We start from the raw sequence: 21,985 nt of genomic DNA on the forward strand, positions 1-21,985 counted from the left end.
GCTACCCAAAAGAAAGCAGTTGCCCTTGAAATAACAAGATGCAAAAGAATGGCTTTTCTGAGCCATGACATCTGAAGAGCTGGAGACCGTTGTGTTTGTATGTGTGACGCTAAAGCCAGTGAATTTCATGTGAAGGAAGGGATTGTAAACTAAGAACAGAAAAGCAGTTTTCCTGGATTTCAGATGACAAACTCTCAAGCTGTCTGACTCTCCCACTCAGCACCTCCACAGCCATCCCTTTAATGTGCTTGTATGCATTGTCCGTAGTTTCTGTTTCTGCAGGTTTTGTTGCCAGAAGACAAATAATAAAGTAGCGTGCATATACAACCTTAAAGCAGTGTTCTACCAGTTTTTGATTGAGGTTAAACAGAAGCATCCTGATCAGTTGGCAGGCAAAAAGCATATTTTAAAATTCACGTAGATTTAAAGCAAGCTAATCTTTTCTGGCTCTATAATAAACTAATTACATGTTTAAAATAGTATAGAGCTGAGTCCCTGTTTCAGATTAAGCTTCGTAATGGCAAGGTCAGGACAGAGCAGACATTTGCTGGCTTTGCCCGCTGTTTCTGGCTTGAGGACCCATAGCACGGTGCCAGCCGTTTGAGGGCCTGAATAAGTCTGCCAAGGACGCCAGGTCATACTGACTTGACTCAGCGTATGGGTTAACACTCTCTGAGCACAGAAGCCACCAGACATGCCACTGAGGAAGGCCTGGATACTTAATAGCTTATGACAGTAATTGTGCTTGGTTGTTCCCCTAAAAGTGGTGATCCCAGGTCAGGTTAGGACATGCCAGTAGTGTCTCTTGGGGTATATCTGAGAAAAAAGGTGTCATTTCTAAAGATGATCTAGTTTCAACAGGGCTCGCTTCATGGCTATTCATTTTTTCCACTCTTTACCTTGCTTTCATAATCCTAGGGACCATGTACAGAAACCTAAAGATGGGAACATGTGTAATTCAATAATATAGATTTTATTCTTTTTTTTTTTTTTTTAAAGATTTTATTTATTTATTTGAGAGAGAGAGAACACATGAGAGGGGATAGGGTCAGAGGACAAAGCAGACTCCCTGCCGAGCAGGGAGCCTGATGCGGGACTCGATCCAGGGACTCCAGGATCATGACCTGAGCCGAAGGCAGTCGCTTAACCAACTGAGCCACCCAGGCGCCCTAGATTTTTATTCTTGTTCCTTCATGTTCCTTGGTCACCAGTTAGTGGTGCCTCTCTTCTTAGGCAGTTTGGTGACATCAGAAGGAAACCCGTAGTACAGTGGTGAGAGCTTCACTTTGGAGTTAGCCTCAGACTTGATTACTTAGCACCACTACCTACCAGACAAGTTATTTAACTTTTCTGTACCTCCATTTCCTCCTGACAGGTTTGTCGTGAAAATAAAATGAGATTAGATTTGTCAAGCACAGAGCCTTGACCCCGGCAGATATCAAATACATTAAGTTCTTTCAGATTGCAGGTGAAATAGACTCTTATGTTGGATTTTCCTTGTTCTTGTTTTTCTTTGGATGTGCCTTGGAGGAGATTTAGTACCAGAGTGTGTTATCTGTGATTTTGAGTATGCCTCTGAGGGCTCTGGGCCAACTTCATTACCAAGTAATGAGGCCCCATAGCATCCCAAGATAGGTAAGGAGTCAGCTCTTCTCCCTAGATGGACGTGAGACCTTTGCGCCAAGCCCTTGCTCCACCAAGTAGCTCACTCACACGCTGTCATTTTGCCCTTCTTAGCATCTCTTATTATAGAGAACCTTATGTCTACTAATTAGACTGTCGTCTGGTTTTTGGAAATTGGATTGTATAATTGAAGTTAACACTCAAGGGAGAGACTTGCTACTTCACATTTTACAATGGATGCTTGCTTCCATCTTCACTCGTGAGGATTTTTCACTGAGCTTATGTTTGATAACATTGCAGAGTATAATTCAGGTTTGTTTCATGGTTGCTGCCCCCTTCCCACCAATTCATTGATTAAACAAATGTTTTTTGAGCACCTACTATGTACCAGGCCCCATGCTAGATGCTAAAACTATAATATGGTAACTGGTTGTAAAGAGTTTGATATGTGTTGGAGGAGACAGACTTCTGTTCCTCAAACTGTAAAATAAGGCAGACTTAAGTTGGAGGGTGGGTGGGTGGAAGATACTCCCCATGCTTTGTGCTCCCAGCACTTCATCCCTTCCATTGGTATCGAAATCCAGACATCGGGGTTGATGTTGTTTTGGGTATTACTGTTATACGTTAAGGCTGGGAGATTGGAGTTTGTCTCAGCTTGGAGTCCACTTACTAGCTGATTGAGTTCAGGCACTCCCCTGTATCTCTTTGGTCCTTTGTTTCTTTCACTATGAAGTTAAAGCTGCTTGTTACTAGATGGGTTTTACAGCCCTCTCCATTTCCCCCAGTTTACATTTTACTAAACTTCTGCTCTGATCACTTATATAATGGCAAGAAAGTGATTAAACTCTCTGATGTATTCCTGAACTATGGTCATGTATTTCCAATGCCCTTTTATTCTATTTCCACCCACAATAAATTTTCAAACTGGAAAAATTTACGGCCTTATTTTTTTTAATCTAAGTGAAAATTATGTTAATAGTAAAACTATTTCTGTTCTCCTTTGTTCTACTTGGCAGAGTCTGTTCTGCAACTTCATGGCTTTTAACCCTTTGAAGCATCCATTCCATGTGGCTGGTCATGCATGGTCTTACCAGGGAATTTATGTAGCATGTGCTTGCGGAGCCCCTTGTGGGAAAGGGAAGTGGATTCAGTAACATCGGGGAAGAAGTTTGGAAGAAGAGAGCAGGGACCGCCAAATGCTGTAACTTTGACTGGCTTTCTGGGGACTGTCATTCTCTTGACTGCATGCCTTGAGCTGCTTCTCCCTCAGTCTGGAGAGAACAGACAGGGGGTTGGAAGTAGGAGGGTTTGTGGGGAGGGGCAGGGTGCTGCAGGGAGTGGGTGTGGGCAAGAGGTTGCAAGGCTGCCAGGGTTCTCTTTGTGCCGGAAGTGCAGGTTTGGCTGTAAGGAATGGAATGTTCCCTCTTGCCCTCCAAGAACAGAAACAGCTGTGGAAGAGCTTGAAAAGAAGATTACTAAATGAAAAAAAAAAATGAATATGAAAATAAAACCCACATAGAAAACCCAGCAAAACTGCAGTGGAGTGGTTGCTGTCTTTTTCATGCTCTTCAAGAGAACTTTCTTCCTATCTAGGATTTCTTTTTCAGTGGGGGGCAGGACAGGACAGATTGCCTGCCCAGCCCTTCCTCTTCTAAGAAAGCCTCATGTGTCTCATTTTGCTTGGATAGAGAATGGGTTCATTATGCTGATTATCAGATGATTGTTATTTTATTCCTTATTTTTTTTAAGATTTATTTATTTGAGAGAGAAAGAGTGGGAGCACACAGAGGGAGAAGGAGAAGCAGATTCCCTGCTGAGCAGGGAGCCCGACACAGGGCTTTTGATCCCAAAACCCTGGAATCATGACCTGAGCTGAAGGCAGACACTTAACCGACTGAGCCACCCTGGCACCCCTATTTTATTCCTTCTAATGAGATACCAGAACCTGTCACTTACTGCATAAAAACTTGAAACAAATGTTAGTTTTCAAAGAGATCTCTGTGGGTAGAGGATTATTGTTAGCAAATTTAATGGAAATCTTGTTTCTAGTTGGAAATTTAATCCTTCAGCCAAGTTCCTGACAATATTTATTTTAGAACATCGTCTTTTTAAAATAAGTCCCTTAATGGTTTAAACTTAGTGTTTTAGACAAGAGTAAGAGTAGAGCTAGCCTGGAACTTGTCTTACACATCAGGGTTGATTGCACAATCCTTTATGTGAATGTTTATTTAAGTTTTCTTCCCAGTCTGAAAGGCTTGCTTGGCTATTACAGCTGGTATTCCATATTGTCAGAAATAATAACTGTTTCTGATTTCTAGTCTGTTTTATGCTATCAACTTTCTGTTCTTGCTTTTGAACGACAAGTTAGCCCCAAAGGAGACAAAATCTAGTAGAAGAAGATAAGCCAGCTAAAACCTCGACTCTCCCGGTATCTAATAGGGAGGACCAGCCTCACACTTCTCCCTCAGATGGTGGCACTGCTTGGCTTCCAGCAGCGTCCACCCAAGGATCTTTGCACTGAGTGTAATGCTGTAGTGTTTTGCACAGTTGAGGAATGAGAAGGAATGAGAAACAGAGTATGTGATTGTTATTTTTGAGGCTGACTATGTCCTCAGGGAAGTTCATTAAGTAATACTTTGCTGTATTCTTAACAGTGGGAGCTAATAAGTACCTCACGATTGGGGTATGGCTTTTTCAGGAATAATTTTTACCCAATTTGTCTTTTTGGCATTTTGCTTGAAGGGCAAAGGGATTGCTGTGAAATTTGCTGTGAAAGGGATTGTATGAGATTGCATGCTACTTCAGGGAGGCTCCTGAAAATTATAGGGATCAGTTACTGTCCCAACTCATCCTTTCTTCAGCCTATATCAATTCTTAGTTTTGCACATGTCCACATGATCTCTTTTCTGTCCATGCCTATCTGTGCCGGGGGGAGAAGTAGCATGGGACAGAATGAGATGACTGTCGCAAGGTCCAGGACTCTTCACCCTCTCCCTTGCCTTTTTTTTTTTTTTTTAAGATTTTATTTATTTATTTGACAGAGAGAGACACAGCGACAGCAGGAACACAAGCAGGGGGAGTGGGAGAGGGAGAAGCGGGCTTCCCGCAGAGCAGGGAGTCCGATGCGGGGCTTGATCCCAGGACTCTGGGATCATGACCTGAGCCGAAGGCAGACGCTTAACGACTGAGCCACCCAGGCGCCCCCTTTTTTTTTTTTTAAGAAAAAATATATCTGGATCCCAGTGGCCTGAACACTTGATCTGTTTTACTCTGCATATATAATCGCAGCTTGAATCTGTAGCCCCGGCTCTCACCCTTATTTTCTAAATGGGGGGAACTTGGATTTAGACATCGACTATGCTGTGCTACCAGATCCGGGAAGACTAGGGATTATTAGGTTGGATTTAGCATCTCAGTCAGTGGAAAGGTAAGGGGGAAATTCCAGTGATTCTCAGCTCTAATTGCATATTAGAATAATCTGGGGAGCTTTAAAAATGTACCTCTACCCAGCCCTTACCCACACCAGTTGAATCAGGGTCTCTAGGAGTGGGGCAGGAGTACGTAAAGCCTCCCCCAGACCATTCTAATGGGCAGCCAGGGGGAGGAATTAATACTTGAGAAGTCAGGGCCTTGTCCAGAGAACTGCCTTTGAAAGAGCTTGTCATTATAAATCAAAGGCAGCTTCCCAGGCCTTCTCCTGAAGCTGTATCTTCGTGTTACTCTGCAGTGGCATACAGCCCCCTGGGTCTCCTCGTGATTTGTGGTTTCCATTGGGCTTTTCACGTGACCTTTATCATCTCCTGCTAAGGAGAGGCATATATTAGAATTCAGGCATTTGGCAGCCTCATTCTGAATTGTCATTGCCCACAAGTCAGAGCAGTGAGACCTACTTGAAATGCTGATCCTGTGTACAAGGTAGATGAGTACTGTGTCTAAAGGCAATCCTTTGCAGATTGTCCCCACTGAAATCCCTTAGAAGGACCAGGTGGATGCCTACAATCTGCCTGGTGGGAGGCAGTGGGTCTGGCTTAGGAGTTGACAGCCATGACAGCCTCTCACCTTTTGCTGCTTTGGAGACTGCACAAAAAAAGAGGGAGAGGGATGGGTTGTCTTTATAAAAAGGAGGGTGTGCAGGGGCCTTCAAGAGTTAAATTATACAACTCCCTTTTTATTTTTAAAGTCAGTGGATTCCTTGTTGCCGTTGCTGAGAAAGATAAATTGATACCACATGTTGCTTCCAGACAAAACCCTCTCTGTGCTCCAGGGGAAGCACATGCAGCTGGCGTCTGGGTTAGTGGACAGTCCCCACAAGGTAAACATGGGTTGGAGGGGGCTGGAGTGGACATAGGATAGCAACAGTTAGGAAATTACCAGTCACTCCCGACTGACACGGCACCTTTGAAATACTTTTAAGAGTGTGAAATCTTTTCCTGGAAGGAGCTGCCCTCTCACCTTTTGGCTTAAATTATACGATGCTCGGAAAACAGTAAGTGAACGTTTGTGATGTCACTGCTTCCGTATGTGGGATCTGACAGTAGAGAGCCTCTTTGTGCTTGGCATTCCAGTGGGTACTTTGCATGCGTAATTTCATTTAACCTTCCCGAGGATCCTAGAGTTAGGCAAGGAGGGTAATTTTATCCTCATTTTATGAAAGGGGCATGCGAGGTTAATTCAGTTGCCCAAGGTCACTGGACAAATTTCAGAGCTGGGATTCCAGCCCGGACCTGACTGACATCAAAGCTTGTAGTCTTCCTTCAGCATCACGCTTCCCGACCCACCCCACCCCCCCAGCCACTCGCCACCTTAAATTGCATGTGTGAATTATCCACTCTGTAAACTATCAGTGGAGAATACTTGTTCATTTCAGGCAGTTTCTCTCTGTCACCTCATCTCATCTGTTTTGGGTTCATCTGTCTTCACAACCCGTTGGCACATATGTAGTGACTGTGTGCACATATGTAGTGACTGTGTGCAATAAATGTATCTTACAGTAGAAGATTGTCTTGCAGGATAGCAAGAAAAGTAATTAACAGATTCTGATAAGTACAGTCATCTTTATGCTAATTTCTTCAAGGAGGGCCAGGTAAAGAAATCTCTAGGCTGTGGCCCCCCAGTCATCGTGACTGTGAAATATGAGTCCCTGGTGCTCCCTCCTTCACACACCTCCTGCACATACCTCCTTGAAGGATTAGGCCACTAAATGCAGCTGCAATCACATAGAACACAGGTTTGCCAGTTCTGTTACTACTTAACTACATGTAGAAGCATTTCTGTCTGGTACAGGGCTTGCTTCGGTGTAAATCATTTTGTAAAAGAGCATTGACATGAAGTGGGATGAAGAGTGTTCTTATTTCTGCTCTCTCTTCAGACATGTTCTGTTAGAGGTGCTTTAAGGATTTTCTAAATCTTTGGGCCAGGTTGGAGAAAAACTGGCATATTTGTCCCTGACACTAAAGTTTGCTTCCTAGAAGATGTTTGCTTTCCTATAATTCATCAGTATCTGGATTTCTTAGGAGTGGACTTAAATAACCAGAACTCTTCACATGATTTTGGGTTGAGATTGTAGTAGCTTCTTGGCTCCTTTAGTAAGTAAATGTGATGACAGAATGGCCTGTGCTCAAGTCCTGGTTGTTAATATTTACCTTATCACCTCAGCATTAATGAAAATGTATCTCTAGTACTTCAGCCAATTAATAATGGCTTGCCTCACAAGGTATTTCAAAATGTCTATTAGAAAAATCACTCTAGTCCTGTCAAACCATTCCTGCTTTACTTCAGCTCCCAATCCCCAAACTTATGTAAAATCTTAGAAATATAGATTGGTATGATATATGAATTAGTCGAAAACCATAGACTATTTTTAGTGGTGGTTTTATTTATTTATTTATTTATTTATTTATTTATTTATAAAGATTTTATTATTTATTTGAGACAGAGAGAATGAGAGAGAGAGAGAGCACATGAGAAGGGGGAGAGTCAGAGGGAGAAGCAGGCTCCCCGCTGAGCAGGGAGCCCGATGTGGGACTCGATCCAGGGACTCCAGGATCATGACCTGAGCCGAAGGCAGTCGCTCAACCAACTGAGCCACCCAGGCGCCCTAGTGGTGGTTTTATAGTTTAAAGTACACATAGTACGTTGGAAACTAATTTACAGACCCTAATGCAGAGGTCTTTAGAGAACTTAAATGATAGGTCATTAAGAAGATTTTACAGTTGGCTTGTCTGTTTTTATAAATCCCACTTCTCCTTCCTGGGACTGCATGAGGGAATGGCTATTTGAAACTTGTAGAAATCATATCACCATTAACTTTCATTATCAGGGAAGGTGTGGGGAAACATTGCAGTTCTGACATTTTATTTGGCATTTATTTATTTACCTTTTCCTGCTTCCAAAATTTAGGTAGAGAAACTAGTGATTAGAATCATGACCTGTGAGGAAAACCAGAATACATTCCTGGCATCTGACCTTGTTAGGGTGAGGGGACATTTGAACTGGAAATGGACAGAGGGGCCCTATTCATTGGCCTTCTGTCGGTGGCCCATCTTCAGATCATGGATTTTGTAAATGGAAAGCTGACCAGCCAGTATGGATAAGGGCTGCTGAGATAGGGGACTGTCACAATGCTGGTGGCAGCTTTTGTGTTGTCTTAGTAATGTAACTGGAAGAACCTGTCAGTGTTGTGTAGGTAATATGCCTTAGGGCATGCATCCTGCTACTAATAACCTCTAAAACAGGAGTTGAGCAAAGATTGGAAACTGAAGCTAATCACCAATTTAAGAAGTCAGGTTTTATTTCAGAATCTAAGGGCAGTTAACGTTGGTTTGTATGGTGACCACTGTGCTCTCCCTAGAGCGAATGCTATTATGGCCACCTAGTAAACAAGTACAAACATGGGCTGTGTGAGCCTTCACTTTCAGATCGGTTCTTCTGAAAGACCTTCCTTAAAAAAATTTAGTTTAGAAAAGACCCATCAAATTATTATCCCTATTTCATAAACAAAATTATAGTAATGTTGTGCTTTTTTTCTTCTTTTTTGGAAAGGAATCTTTTTTTTTTTTTTAAGAGAGAAAGAGAGCAGGGGCCTGGGGAGCGGAGGGAGAGGGAGAGAGAATCCTAAGCAGGCTCCATGCCCAGCGCAGAGCCCAGACACGGGGCTCCATCTCACAACCCTGAGATCATGACCTGAGCCAAGATCAAGAGTCTTGTCCCTTAATTGACTGAGCTACCCAAGCTCCCCGGGAGGGAAGCTTTTTCTCTGAGCAGAATAAGGTTGTGCCTTTTATATCCTTCTTTCTTAAATGTTTCTTTAAGTTGGCACAAATAGCTCAAACAATGACTTCTAAATAATTTGGTGACAAAGCTGTGAAAAGTTATAGTAAAAGCATTGGATTGGGTTCTGGAAAACAAATTTCACTCTGGGTTATATAGACACTTAGCTGTGTGACCTTGTGTTAAGTTATTTAATATCTCTCAGCCTGAGCCTTCATATATATGACGAGGGTACTGTTACCAACTTTGCAGGTTTATTATGAGGATTAGAGACCATGAATCTAAAAGTTATGGCCCAGTAACTGGCAGTGCTCTAATAGGCTGGCTGTCATTTCTTAACCCTTGAGATCAGGGACCTGGGCCCTGACACCCTTCAGTTCTGATCCTAGATGTGGGTATGCCAGCCTCTTTACCACATGCCCTTCCAGAAGCTTAATTTCTGTCTCCAAATTTTAACCAATTGTAGCTTGTAAATTTTACTAAATTATACACATACATTGAGGTTTAGAGTTGTAGTAATAGATGACCATTAGAAAATTCACATAGGGCATTTTGGAGTTTTTTTAGTGTTGCTTTTTTTTTTTTTCCTCCTGTTTGGTTCAGGTTTAGAGTTTAAATGTAAAAATACATTTAAAAAATGTATATATTGTTGGGCACCTGGATGGCACAGTTGGTTAAGCGTCCAGCTGTTGATTTTGGCTCAGGTCATGATTTCATGGTCCTGGGATTGAGCCCTTTGTTGGGCTCAGCGCTCAGTGGGGAGTCTGCTTGAGATTTTCTCTCTCCCTCTCCCCCTCCCCCGCTTATATTTTTTTTCTCTCTCTCTCTAAAATAAATATCTTTTTAAAAATGTGTATTGTTCCCTAAGTGCTTTTAATTTTTATTTTTTTTTAATTTTATTTGAGAGCACACACGTGCATGCATGTGCATGCACGAGCGGGGGGTGGGGGCAGAGGGAGAGGAAGAAGCAGACTCTGCTGAGCAGGGAACCCAAATGGGGACTCGATCCCAGGACCCTGAGATCATGACCTGAGCCGGAGGCAGATGCTTAACCGACTGAGCCACCCAAGCGCCCCTCCTAAGTGCTTTGTAAGGGAGTGGGGGGGTAACCCAGTACATAAGATGGGTCATTGTTAATCCTAGACGTTGATATGAACTCTTTCCAAAATCTAGAGCTAAGTGGGCTGGCCAGGGTTGCACATTGCTCCCACAGAGCTTCAGAACCTTCCTGTTTTTTCACCAAGAAGTTTAAGTTTTTTATTTAATAGATCTAGTCATCTGAGTACTCAGATAGTAGAAACACCTTGCACTTACCTGCTTTTTGAGCCCTGCAGAGTGAATTTCAAAAGCATGCTTCATATCTGATTTATAAAGTATTTTGCTTTTTAAAGAAATGTGATTTCTGAACCATTAGTAGAGATGCCATTATTCTTTCAAAAACCATAAGAGTAGAAGGGAATCAGAGTATATAGTCTCCTGGGCAACATTTGTCTCATCAGATACTCAGCATAGCATATTCCCTGTTTTTTTCTCTCAAATGTGTCTTTATGGCCATCATAGAAATGCCAGCATATGACCCATGGTTGCAAATGTTCATTGCCCAACCTGAGCTGTAGGCCCTCCTTGCATGGGAACATAAATATGGGAAACACGGTTTATTTGCTTATGGTAAAATCCTGCTAATTTTCTATGTTCTAAAAACATTCTGGGGGAACACATGTATTTGCATCTTCTACATAAATACAGTTAGTGATTGCCAATTTTTTAAAAACTATGGTAACTTTTAGGATTGTATTTAATATACAGCATCAGGAAATACCTTTTGTCTTTAACTTACAAATAAAAACTCATCTGGCCTGTAGGTGCTGTTGCAGATGTGGAGAATACCATCAGCTCCTCTCTTTTACTGCACATGAGGCATTTTACGGATTAGAATGAGGCCACATCAGGTGATGAGCTCTCTCCACCATGTGTACTGTGTGTTCTATAATAGCAATGAAAACACCCTGACTTGGTAGCATGACCGGTTCCTGAAGTATATTATCATATATCATTCTTACATCATCCCTGTCAGGGAGGGATGGTTTGGATGTTATTATGGCTATAATGAAGATAGAGAAGTAAAGTTGTTGCTTACAGATTAAATGATTTGTTCAAGGTCACATGGTTGATCAGTGGCAGAGATAGGACTGGATCTGGGTCATCCCAGCCAACCAGGCTTATCTACCAAGCCAAGAGGAGGATCTTGCAAGATGGCTGCAATTGTTAGGATTTTGAAGATATTTTGCCCTATTTCTTTCTTTTTTTTTTTACCCTTAATATAGAGTAGTTTTAGATATACAGAAAAGTTGTAAAACTAGTACAGAGAGTTCTCATATACCCAACATCAATTTTACCCTATTGTTAACATCTTACCTTAATCTAAGGTTTGGCTCATTTGTCACAACTAATGAACCAATACTGATACATTATTATTAACTGAAGTCCATATTTTATTCACATTTCCTTCATTTTTACCTAATGTCCTTTTTCTGTTCCAGCATCCCATCCAGGATACACATTACATTTAATCATCATTCTTCCTTAGGTTCCTCATGGGTCTGACAGTTTCGAGGAACACTGAACAGGCAGGCATTTTTTAAAATGTCCCTTAATTGGAATTTGTCTGATGTTTTTCTCATAATTAGACTGGTGTGATGGGTTTTAGAAGGAAGACTACAAAAGAGGGTGCCATTTTCATCACATCAAGAATGCATATTATCAACATGACTTAGTCTTACTGATATTGACCTTGATCACCTGAGATAGTGTTTGTGTCTCCACTGTAAAGTTACTTTTTCCCCTCCTTTCCATGCTGTACTCTTTGGAAGGAAGTTACTATGCTCAGATCATTGCCTTGAGGGGGGTATCTATATAAATTATTTGGAATTGTTCTGAATGGAAGACTTGCCTATTTCTGTCAACTCAGCAAATCCTACTCTGCCATTTTTTTCTCATGCCTGTTGGACAGGTGTGAAATTATGGCAAGAAGAGGTGGAGTCATAGAAGGGATCGGTAACAGTTCACACCAGTTCTGAGTTTTTATAGACGTGGTTAAGAACAGGTAGATGCTGCCTTAAATTAGTGGAGGAGGGAACCATAAGAGAACAAAATGGCCCCCCCAAGTGATTAATTACCCTTAGAGAGCCAGGGAGGTTTGTTGCAAAGTGCAGGGAGAGAGTGCTATGGTAATAAATTATAAGTGTGAACTTCAGTATAGGAAATAGAATTATAGAAGGGACAACAAAATTTAGGAGTTTGGGGAAAACAACATCATTGAACTTTACACATGTCCAGCATCTCCTGGATATGAAACCATCTCCCACCTCCTAAATACCAAACTTGGCCATTTACAGTGTTGTCATTGAATTCCAACTTGGGTGGGGGGCATATCATACAAATGTTTGTCTTTTTTTTAATTTTTTAAACCTCCAAAGTTAAGGAGTCCCCCAGCCCCAAAATGAGTCTGATTAACTACCTCTTCTGGGTGCCTAAATTTTGGACCATTTTGTCTCATATTCTGCATCTTCCTTTCTCTCTGCAGAACTCTATCCGGCACAACCTATCACTGCACAGCCGGTTCATGCGGGTCCAGAATGAGGGGACCGGCAAGAGCTCTTGGTGGATCATCAACCCTGATGGGGGAAAGAGCGGGAAGGCACCCCGGAGGCGGGCTGTGTCCATGGACAACAGCAACAAGTATACCAAGAGCCGTGGCCGTGCAGCCAAGAAGAAGGCAGCCCTGCAGACAGCCCCTGAGTCAGCAGATGACAGTCCCTCCCAGCTCACCAAGTGGCCTGGCAGCCCCACGTCACGCAGCAGTGATGAGCTGGATGCGTGGACGGACTTCCGCTCACGCACCAATTCCAATGCCAGCACCGTCAGCGGCCGCCTGTCACCCATCTTGGCGAGCACAGAGTTGGATGATGTCCAGGATGATGATGCACCACTCTCCCCCATGCTCTACAGCAGCTCCACTAGCCTCTCACCCTCTGTAAGTAAGCCATGCACCGTGGAGCTACCACGGCTGACCGACATGGCGGGCACCATGAATCTGAATGATGGCCTGTCTGACAACCTCATGGATGACCTGCTGGATAACATCACCCTCCCATCATCCCAGCCATCGCCCACTGGAGGGCTCATGCAGCGGAGCTCTAGCTTCCCATATACTACCAAGGGCTCCGGCCTGGGTTCTCCAACTGGCTCCTTTAACAGCACAGTGTTTGGACCCTCGTCTCTGAATTCCCTGCGCCAGTCTCCCATGCAGACCATCCAAGAGAACAAGCCAGCTACCTTCTCTTCCATGTCACACTATGGCAACCAGACACTCCAGGACCTGCTCACTTCAGATTCACTCAGCCACAGCGATGTCATGATGACCCAGTCAGACCCCTTGATGTCTCAGGCCAGCACTGCTGTGTCTGCCCAGAACTCCCGCCGGAACGTGATGCTTCGAAATGACCCAATGATGTCCTTTGCCGCCCAGCCTAACCAGGGGAGTTTGGTCAATCAGAACTTGCTCCACCACCAGCACCAAACCCAGGGCGCTCTCGGTGGCAGCCGTGCCTTGTCGAATTCTGTCAGCAACATGGGCTTGAGCGACTCCAGCAGCCTTGGGTCAGTTAAACACCAGCAACAGTCTCCTGTCAGCCAGTCTATGCAAACCCTCTCGGACTCTCTCTCAGGCTCCTCCTTGTACTCAACTAGTGCAAACCTTCCCGTCATGGGCCATGAGAAGTTCCCCAGCGACTTGGACCTGGACATGTTCAATGGGAGCTTGGAATGTGACATGGAGTCCATTATCCGTAGCGAACTCATGGATGCTGATGGGTTGGATTTTAATTTTGATTCCCTCATCTCCACACAGAATGTTGTTGGTTTGAACGTGGGGAACTTCACTGGTGCTAAGCAGGCCTCATCTCAGAGCTGGGTGCCAGGCTGAAGGATCACTGAGGAAAGGGGAAGTGGGCAAAGCAGGTCAGTGCCCAATGCTATGGCATTTAATAACAAAGTGGGGATGATGGGGGGGAGGCTGACTTTTATTTACTTTGAACTTTACTCCACATTGAGAAATTGAGAACCACGGAGCAGTGGTAACGTGGCTCCCAGCCATTTCATCTCCACGTCAAACAGGGCCATCAGGTGCCCCTCCCCACAATTTGCTGACAGCTCAGGAATTTTACTGCGAGTAAAAAGAAATACACACATTCACAGATTTCATTCTTCTTTGTATCCAGTCACCCTCGCTTACCCATGACACAGGTCTCCCTACTTGATGGATGGATGAGGATAGAATGGAAGGGGAGGGAGGGGGACCTTAGGTCACACAAACTTCAAGGTTAAGGACCCAACCAGAGGACCTTCTTAGCCTCTCAAGTCCACCATTACCATTGTCGATCTTCGATGTTGTGGTTTCTTCATCTTTTTCCAGTAAAGTAACAGTTTGCAGGTACTTCTGATTTAACTGTAGAATATATATTCTGGACTCCTTCATGCATGACTATTTCCACCAAAAGCAAGGTCTGTTAGATTCTTCACCATAGTACTAATTGTCTTTATTGGTTAGTGTTCAGCTTTTATGCATTTAAAAGAGCAAAAGAATTAAATTGAAAACAGTTTTTATGTGAGAGAGAGAGAGAGCAGTTGCTCATGTGCTTCTTGTTCCCCGAAGTCTAAGTGAGGTCAGGTTCCAAACAGTGACATGGGTTGGGAATGGGAGCAGAGATTTTCTAAATTGTGGCATTTTAATACTGTTGGAACCAGAAAGATCACACATGATGTGATAAGAAAAATACCTTATTAGAATCAGAAATCAAGGGTTCAGTTCCACTTCTGCTACTTTCTGGCTGCTATCAGGAGTGTGTTACTTAGCCTCTGAGCCTCAATTTCCAGTTTTATAAAATGAGAATAATCACCCCCTTGTCACTTCTTGGGGTTATTGTAAGAATCAAATGCACTGAAGTATGTGAAAGTGCTTTGTAAAACTGCAGTGGGCTGAAATATGTGTAGTGTAATTAGGTAAACATAACTGACTGACAGGTGAGTAAGCAGGGAGCCCAGAGAGGTTAAGTAGTTTGCCAGAGGTCACACAGCTGGACCCAGAATCCATATTTCTTGAATGTCTTGAACTGTGATAGTTTTCCCTAATTTTCTCTAGGTAGAAAAAAATAGGAAGCGCTCTGAACTGGAGCCAGTGGAGCAGATAATACACAGGCTTGCCCTGAAACTCTCCTTAAGAAGTAAGGTGAGCACTGGGTATTCTGACAGGTTCGTACCCCCAGACCCTACCCATGTTCAAAGACTGTTCTGTGCCCCAGCTCCTCTTTTAAAAACATCTCGGCAAGGCTCTTACACCCTTCTTTAAATGGTGTAAAGGGGAAATGGGATTCAAAGCCATTAAAACCTGAGCCTTGTTTAACCCTCTGCCCCTGGGAAGGAATTACAAGGGTCTCCTATGGTGAGCTCAGTGCAGTTCACGGGGTAGTTGTAGAAAGGGGAATGTCAAGAGTGTTGTGATGCTAAAGCTTCTCAGCTTTCCCAGGCATAAGCAGGCCCCTAATGGAACTCAGACATCTGTTTTCAGTCATTTAATAGCCCTTGAGATGGTAAAAAGACTGTAATGGAAGCTAAATAGAGTGACATGCTTGCATGCCAGCCAGTTCAGTCCCATACCAGAACTCAGACTGGTGAAGACTGGCCTTGAGAAATACAGATATTTGGCTTTTAGAAGAATAAATAGTTTGTCTTCCTTTAAGAAGTGGAATGTGATTGTGGCTTCTAATGACCCAAGTAAGTTTTAATTTTGGTGTAGTTGTAAGGAGGCTACTTTCTAATTCATTGAGAAGAGGTAGTTCAGAAGGAAACATACTATCAATTCTTACCTACTTTTTCAATGTAGTTCAATAGCAGACCTTTCTTGTGTATGTATACTTCTGAAAGATTATATAAAAATATTTTGAGGGAGGGTGCGCCTGGGTGGCTCAGTCGTTAAGCATCTGCCTTCGGCTCAGGTCATGATCCCAGGGTCCTGGGATCGAGTCCCACATTGGGCTCCCTGCTCGGCAGGAAGCCTGCTTCTCGCTCTCCCACTCACCCTGCTTGTGTTCCTGCTCTCGCTATCTCACTCTCTGTCAAATAAATAAATAAAATCTTTAAAAAAAAAAAAAAATATTTTGAGGGAGATGTAAATACATTTTAAGGCATATTTAATGAATTATTATTTGGATGATAAAGAACTACTTTTGGGATAATGCATTTTATTATTATGCCCTAACGTTCTCAGAACATTTTGGGGAGATTGTTTTGAGAAGATATTTCTTCATTTAAGAATGAAAAGTCATCAAAATTTCCTGAAGGTAAGTAAACCAGCTCAGTGTGATCAGAGCAAGAGAAGAAACATCCTAAAGACGACAGGGGCTTTGAGGGAGTCTGGTGTCTGAGTTTAGGATTTCCATATTGCTTTGGAATGAATTACTCCTCTAACCAGCCAGGAGCACAAATGTCCTGAAGTATATTCTTTACTTTTAAACTTGTGACTCTCCCAAATTTGCAAAACCGGCCTGAGGTCACCACCTCAGACCTCCCTTCTCCCAAATTAAGCACCCCAGCTTCCCAAGACATTTTTGGTTTGGCTTTTTTTTTTTCTTTTTTTTTTTTTTTTTTCCACTAGTAGTCATGGTATTCTCCAGACTCCCTTCCTGGCCTAACAGAAGGTCATGTGACCCTAAATTAGAGCCCTCTGGTTGTGGAGTTAATGGAGCAGCTCTGTCCAGTTGACAGACAGTCTTGCTAGAGAGCTGTGGAGAGGTGCTCCTCTGGAGGGCTGGGTGTTTCACACACGTCATTCATCTTAGACCATGTGTAAAATCCTTTGACCTATCTGGAAAAGAAAAAAAAATAACCATACCTTTTTATGAGTGCCAGCTACTGGGGTGTGAAGGGCACTGTCTTCTCTCCTACAGCCTGGTGCACATACTTGCCAGTTGGCAGCAGAGATGTTGTGAGCTGGTGTGGTTGCAAGGCCAAGCTCCCAGCAAGCCCTCCTGTGTCTGATGTGTGTCTCCTCAGAGGGTGGGCAGCCTCAGTCTCACTGTTGTTTTGAGGTCAAAAGATGCCTAAGTTCACAAGCTCTTTCATTCATCTTCATCTTTTTGGCATTTGGAGACCCCATTAGGGAGCAGCCCTGTATTTAGTTTTAAACTACTTTGCGATAAAGATTGGAAGACATCAACCAGAAAAGGCCCAGCTGGAGAGCGGAGGTATAGTTCTCTCCCTGCTTCTGCACATCACCAGTGAGTCTCTCACAATAGTAGGCTTCTCATCTGTCAGATGAGGATAGAATCATAGTTTCAAAAGTGCATAGTAGATGTAATTTTAAACCCGAAACATAACATTCTGTCTGTGAAGTGGCCCTAGTAAGAGATACGTGATGGTACAGAATTATAAAGAAACAGTGGTATACTAGTGTGGGAACGTCAGGATCTAGTGTTGGAGGCCATTTATGTTATGGAGTTTATGTTTAGGCTACTTTCCAAAAGGAGCAACTTTTTGATACTTGTTGAACTGATATCTGAATGCTCTGATTCTGTTATGTATTCATGCTGGGGAATAGGACTAATTCTAACCAAATACAGGCAATGTAGGCTATTTGTATCATGTTTTTTTCTTGTTGTAGATATTTCTGTGTTACGCAATGTAACGTATGATAAGTATGAATCTGTAAGTATTGCATGGAGAATATACTCTGTTACTTGCACTTGGGGCTGTAGTCTTAGTCTGTGGTTACAATATGCCCGTCTCAAGAATTCTGCATTTGCAGGGATCTTTATTCTTACCTTAAAAAAGCCTGAAGTCTGAACTGTCATTCATTGAGAATGGCTGTCCGGATCTTTTTAGTGTTGACAACAGTAAAGGAAAATTGACAACAGCTGTGAAGGGGTTTTCTATGCAGAGGCTGGTACACTCCTTACACACATTCTTTTCCCTAGAAAGCAGTGATATCCAGCACTGAGGCTGCTCCTCTGGGGCACAGGGACAGAGCCTGAGTGACTCTTACTTCAAGCAGTTGCATTTATAAATGGCTTTCTGCAAGGTCTCTTTGGCCACAGAGCTTATATGGAGCATGAATAAATGGGGTGAAAATCACCTGAATTACTACTGGGAATTCTTGTAAACTTTAAGCTTCCTTTAAATGCTTCTTTTTCCAGGGTTCATAATGCTCAATATTCAGCATCTCATAAATAACGTTTTCTCAAGTAAAGTCTTCCCCCAGGTGCCACCTGTGCTTCTCACAGTCTTCCCTTTCTTTATAGAGATGGGAGAAAGGGGCTTGTCGGGATCTACCTCTGTGCTGTCAGTGGAGAGATGGGCCAGGGTTCTGCCTTGTTCCTGGGGCAGATAGAAGGATGTTTGCTGACTGCTTGCTTTTCCCGACTTGGTGATGCATGTTTTAACACTGGATTTTCATTCCAAGTGGAGATTCCCCACCTTATAAGAGACATCATCCACTTCACCCTGGTTTTGTGGATGTGTTCATTTGATGTAAAAACATTGCTTTCCCCCAACTTCCAGATTGTTTTGAAGTTTAAAGTTCCAAAAACTAAAATGAATTAAAATTTTTTGAAAATTAGTGTGACACTTCTGATATTTAGAGGTCCCATAAGTGTTTCTCAGTGTTCCACAGAATACTAGATCCTCAAGGTATTATGGGTATTAAGTAGAAAATGCATTCTTTTTTAAATTTTATTTTATGTTAATCACCATACAGTACATCATTAGTTTTTGATATAGTGTTCCATGATTCATTGTTTTGAAAATGCATTCTGTGGTCAAATAAGTTTGAGGAATACCATGTTAAACAAAGTGAAATAGGGTTGTTGCCAGTCGGGCTTCTCAGAGCCTTAAATTTTTTTTTTTTTTTTTTATTCATGAGAGAGAGAGAGAGGCAGAGGGAGAAGCAGGCTCCCAAGGAGCAGAGAGCCCTATGCGGGACTCGATCCCAGGACCCTGGGATCATGACCTGAGCTGAAGGCAGACACTTAACCATCTGAACCACCCAGGCGCCCCATCAGAGCCTTAAAATTTAATATATGTTATGAACCTTCTAGTATAGGATTGCAGTATTTCCCAAATTTACTTGATATCTTGAGTCAAATCCTTTTTGATCAAGAAACCATAGGACCCATGTTCTAAGGAAACCCCTAAAGACATGAACCAGCCACCCACTTCAGCTCGCTGTCACTGGGGTTCTGCTCTGGTGGGAACCGTGGGTTTAAAAAGCCTGCCTTACAACCCACTCCAAGTTAAGTATCATCTGTGTGGTAGGGCAGAGGAGCTGTGGGATTCTGTAGCAGAAGGCTGCCATTTTCATGGCTATGTGTCAGAGTTAAGTCACTCATCTCCCTCAGTCTCAGTTTACTTATCTGTGAAATGGGGTTAAAATGGAGACCTACCCCACAGAGCTCTTATATGGGTTAATGTCCTTTGGCTACTTTTAAAGAGCTACTTAATGTTTATTGTTACTGACAGTGGCTCCAGAGGTTAATACAGAATAAGGGAGGCAGCCAAGCCAATCTTACACTGTTGGCAGAAAGAACAAGTACTTTCCTCAATAAACTAGAATGAGTCTGGTTTCTTTTTATTAAAAAGGTATAGCAGTTGGCTGTTGTGTGAAACTTTGGATGCCCCCTAGAAGTCCTGCCTACCAATTTGGAGGTACCCATGAGAGAAACTATTGTTTCACGAACAGGGAACTTCTGACGTAGATGGAATGAGGAGATTTGTGTGTGGTACCCAGAGTATTTCCTTAGCATCTTTAAAGGATTGTCTGAGAAGTCCTAGCTGTCTGGCTTCAGCTTTCCTTGGGGTGTCTGTCAGTATCCAAAGGGTGGTAGTACTTTGCGGAGGGAACAGCCTCCCCCTGCCCCTTCTCTGCTCCCTTTTAGTGTAGCCTCTTCCTGCTGGTAGGGAGCCTAGAAATCCGATCTTCCCCTTCTCACTGCCAGCCCATCCCAAGCCACAGAAATAAAGCAGAGAAATAAAGAGCTGTTCCAGCCCTCCTAGGGCTCTCTTGAGAGCTGAAAGTTGCCACACAATAAATAGCTTGCTGCTGGCAGTGGTCTGGCCATGGACACCCCCACCCCTGGGGCCGGTGGTTTACCCCCTTATTGGCTAATGTGACACAGTTTGGGATTCAGAAAATGTGGTCACTGTGCCCTTAAGATCTCTTCCAACTGTAAGTTCAGTGAAAACCCAGAGAAAATGGGCTGTTCTTCTCCAGGAGCTTTCCTCCCAAAGAAGCAGGACCAGCCTTAGAACTGAAACCGTCCACTTCCTGAAGAACTGCGTGCTTGGGTGCAAGTCTTGTGCTTTGCTTTTCTTCCCCAGTAATAGATGTGGACTGTACTCTATAATTCTAGATTTCCTGTTCTTTTTAATAACCTCTTTTTGGCTAAAATCTATGATATTCATTTATTAAACGAGAATTACTTAGTCATGGAAACCTCAGAAGGTAATCCCAGTGTTTCTGGAGGATAAAATGTTAATTGCCAGTCTTGGTTTGATTGAAGGTTTGGGAATCAGGATGTCTTCTCTCTCCCTCCTCCCCTCCCCTTCTTCCTCTGTCTCTTTCTCTCTGATGAAAGAAGTCTGGATCATAAGATTTTCTTTCTTTTTTTTTTTAAAGTATTCATGTCTGTGTGGACTGTTTGACTCCTTAAGGAAATTTAATGGCCAAGAAGAGAAGGCCAGAGGTTATGAGGTTGAAATTTTAAATTAATTTCCGGTGGGTCTCCACGTATACGTTGCCACTGTAATTAATCGGAACTTCCATTGGTCATTTGTATGTTCAGAAATGATCAGAAAGCAATACAGCCCAACATACCTACAGATATGGTAGAAGGTGTCCCTTATGCCTGCTGCCTGAATGCCTCAAGCCAAAGCACTCTCTGTCCAGCTCGTTCGGTTCAGGTCGCCTGCTGGCTGGGGTAGGGGGCCCCATGGAAGGGAGCTCCATGCGCTTAACCAGGCTGAGCAGGGACATGAGGGCCTCCCATACCTCACTCCTGGGGTCTACGCTCCTGGCCAGGCTGCTTAGGGCGGTCCTGTCGATCTTGGAACCACCCCTGAGACCCTCCTTTCAGTTCCCTCCTTGGTTTCCTTCTTCTGCTGCCCTGGTAGAATTGTTGCTTCTTGGCCACCACCTGTGTCACCTGCATGTCCTGGTCTTACCTTACAGGTGGATGAGTGGTCTGGTCTATTTGTGGAACTAAAACAGCTGTTTTTGTGTTTTCAATTTCAGAATCACTTGTGGAAAAATTAGATGGTCTTCAAAACCCTGTATATCTAAAGCAGGAAAAGAAGACTTTGGAGACTCTTTTCTTCTGTAGCTGCTGGTTGTGGAGCCCTTAGACGGGCTGGCACACTAGACCTACACTTGCAGTCCCAAGTCCCAGGGATGCCGTGCGTCCCCAGCCTGAGGAGGTGGCTGCACACTTGCAATCATCTCCTCCCCCCGCCAGTAAATGCAGTGAAGAGTCACACAGGCAAACATAAACATGTGATATTCGGGTCACGGTTTATGGCTCTACACATTTCTTCCCGTACAGTTCCCTCTTGTTTGTAAGTGGTGAATCACTAAAGCAGTGATAGCAATCTGAGAGTTAGAGTAGCAAGACTGTTAATTTTGGTCCTTGTAATAAAGAATGTGTATGGTAGGATATACAGAAAAGATGGGAGAAGGTAAATATTAAATACTTTTTTAAATTTTTAAATTAATTTTTAAAAATCTTACTAGTTGAGGGGCACCTGGGTGGCTCATTCAGTTGAGCATCTGACTCTTGATTTTGGGTCAGGTCATGAGCTCAGGGTTGTGAGACCGAGCCCTGTGTCAGGCTCCGAGCTCAGAGGGGAGTTGGTTTGAGATTTCTCTCCTTCTCTTTTCTGCCTCCCCCCCACCCACCCGCCCACTCCCACGTGCACACGTGCGCGCACGTTCTCTCTCAAATAAACCTTTAAAAAGGCATCTGTGCCTATGGACTACATTTCCTAGAAA

At 43.2% G+C, this 21,985-nt stretch overlaps 1 protein-coding gene across 2 annotated transcripts in view; it reads left to right on the top strand.

The window, feature by feature from the left end:
• The window catches only part of FOXO3 (forkhead box O3), a 125,528-nt gene that overhangs the window by 93,451 nt on the left and 10,092 nt on the right, over nt 1-21,985 (top strand). For both annotated transcript variants that reach the window (XM_034991749.1, XM_034991750.1), the window contains one exon: nt 12,476-13,911. In XM_034991749.1, the coding sequence (XP_034847640.1) occupies nt 12,476-13,876 (1,401 nt within the window). In that variant the 3' untranslated portion in view covers nt 13,877-13,911. The remainder of the gene's footprint in view (nt 1-12,475; nt 13,912-21,985) is intronic.

Source organism: Mirounga leonina, unplaced genomic scaffold (genome assembly GCF_011800145.1).
Source record: "Mirounga leonina isolate KUSES-001 unplaced genomic scaffold, KU_Mleo_1.0 Mir_53, whole genome shotgun sequence".
NCBI classification, from domain to species: Eukaryota; Metazoa; Chordata; class Mammalia; order Carnivora; family Phocidae; genus Mirounga; species Mirounga leonina.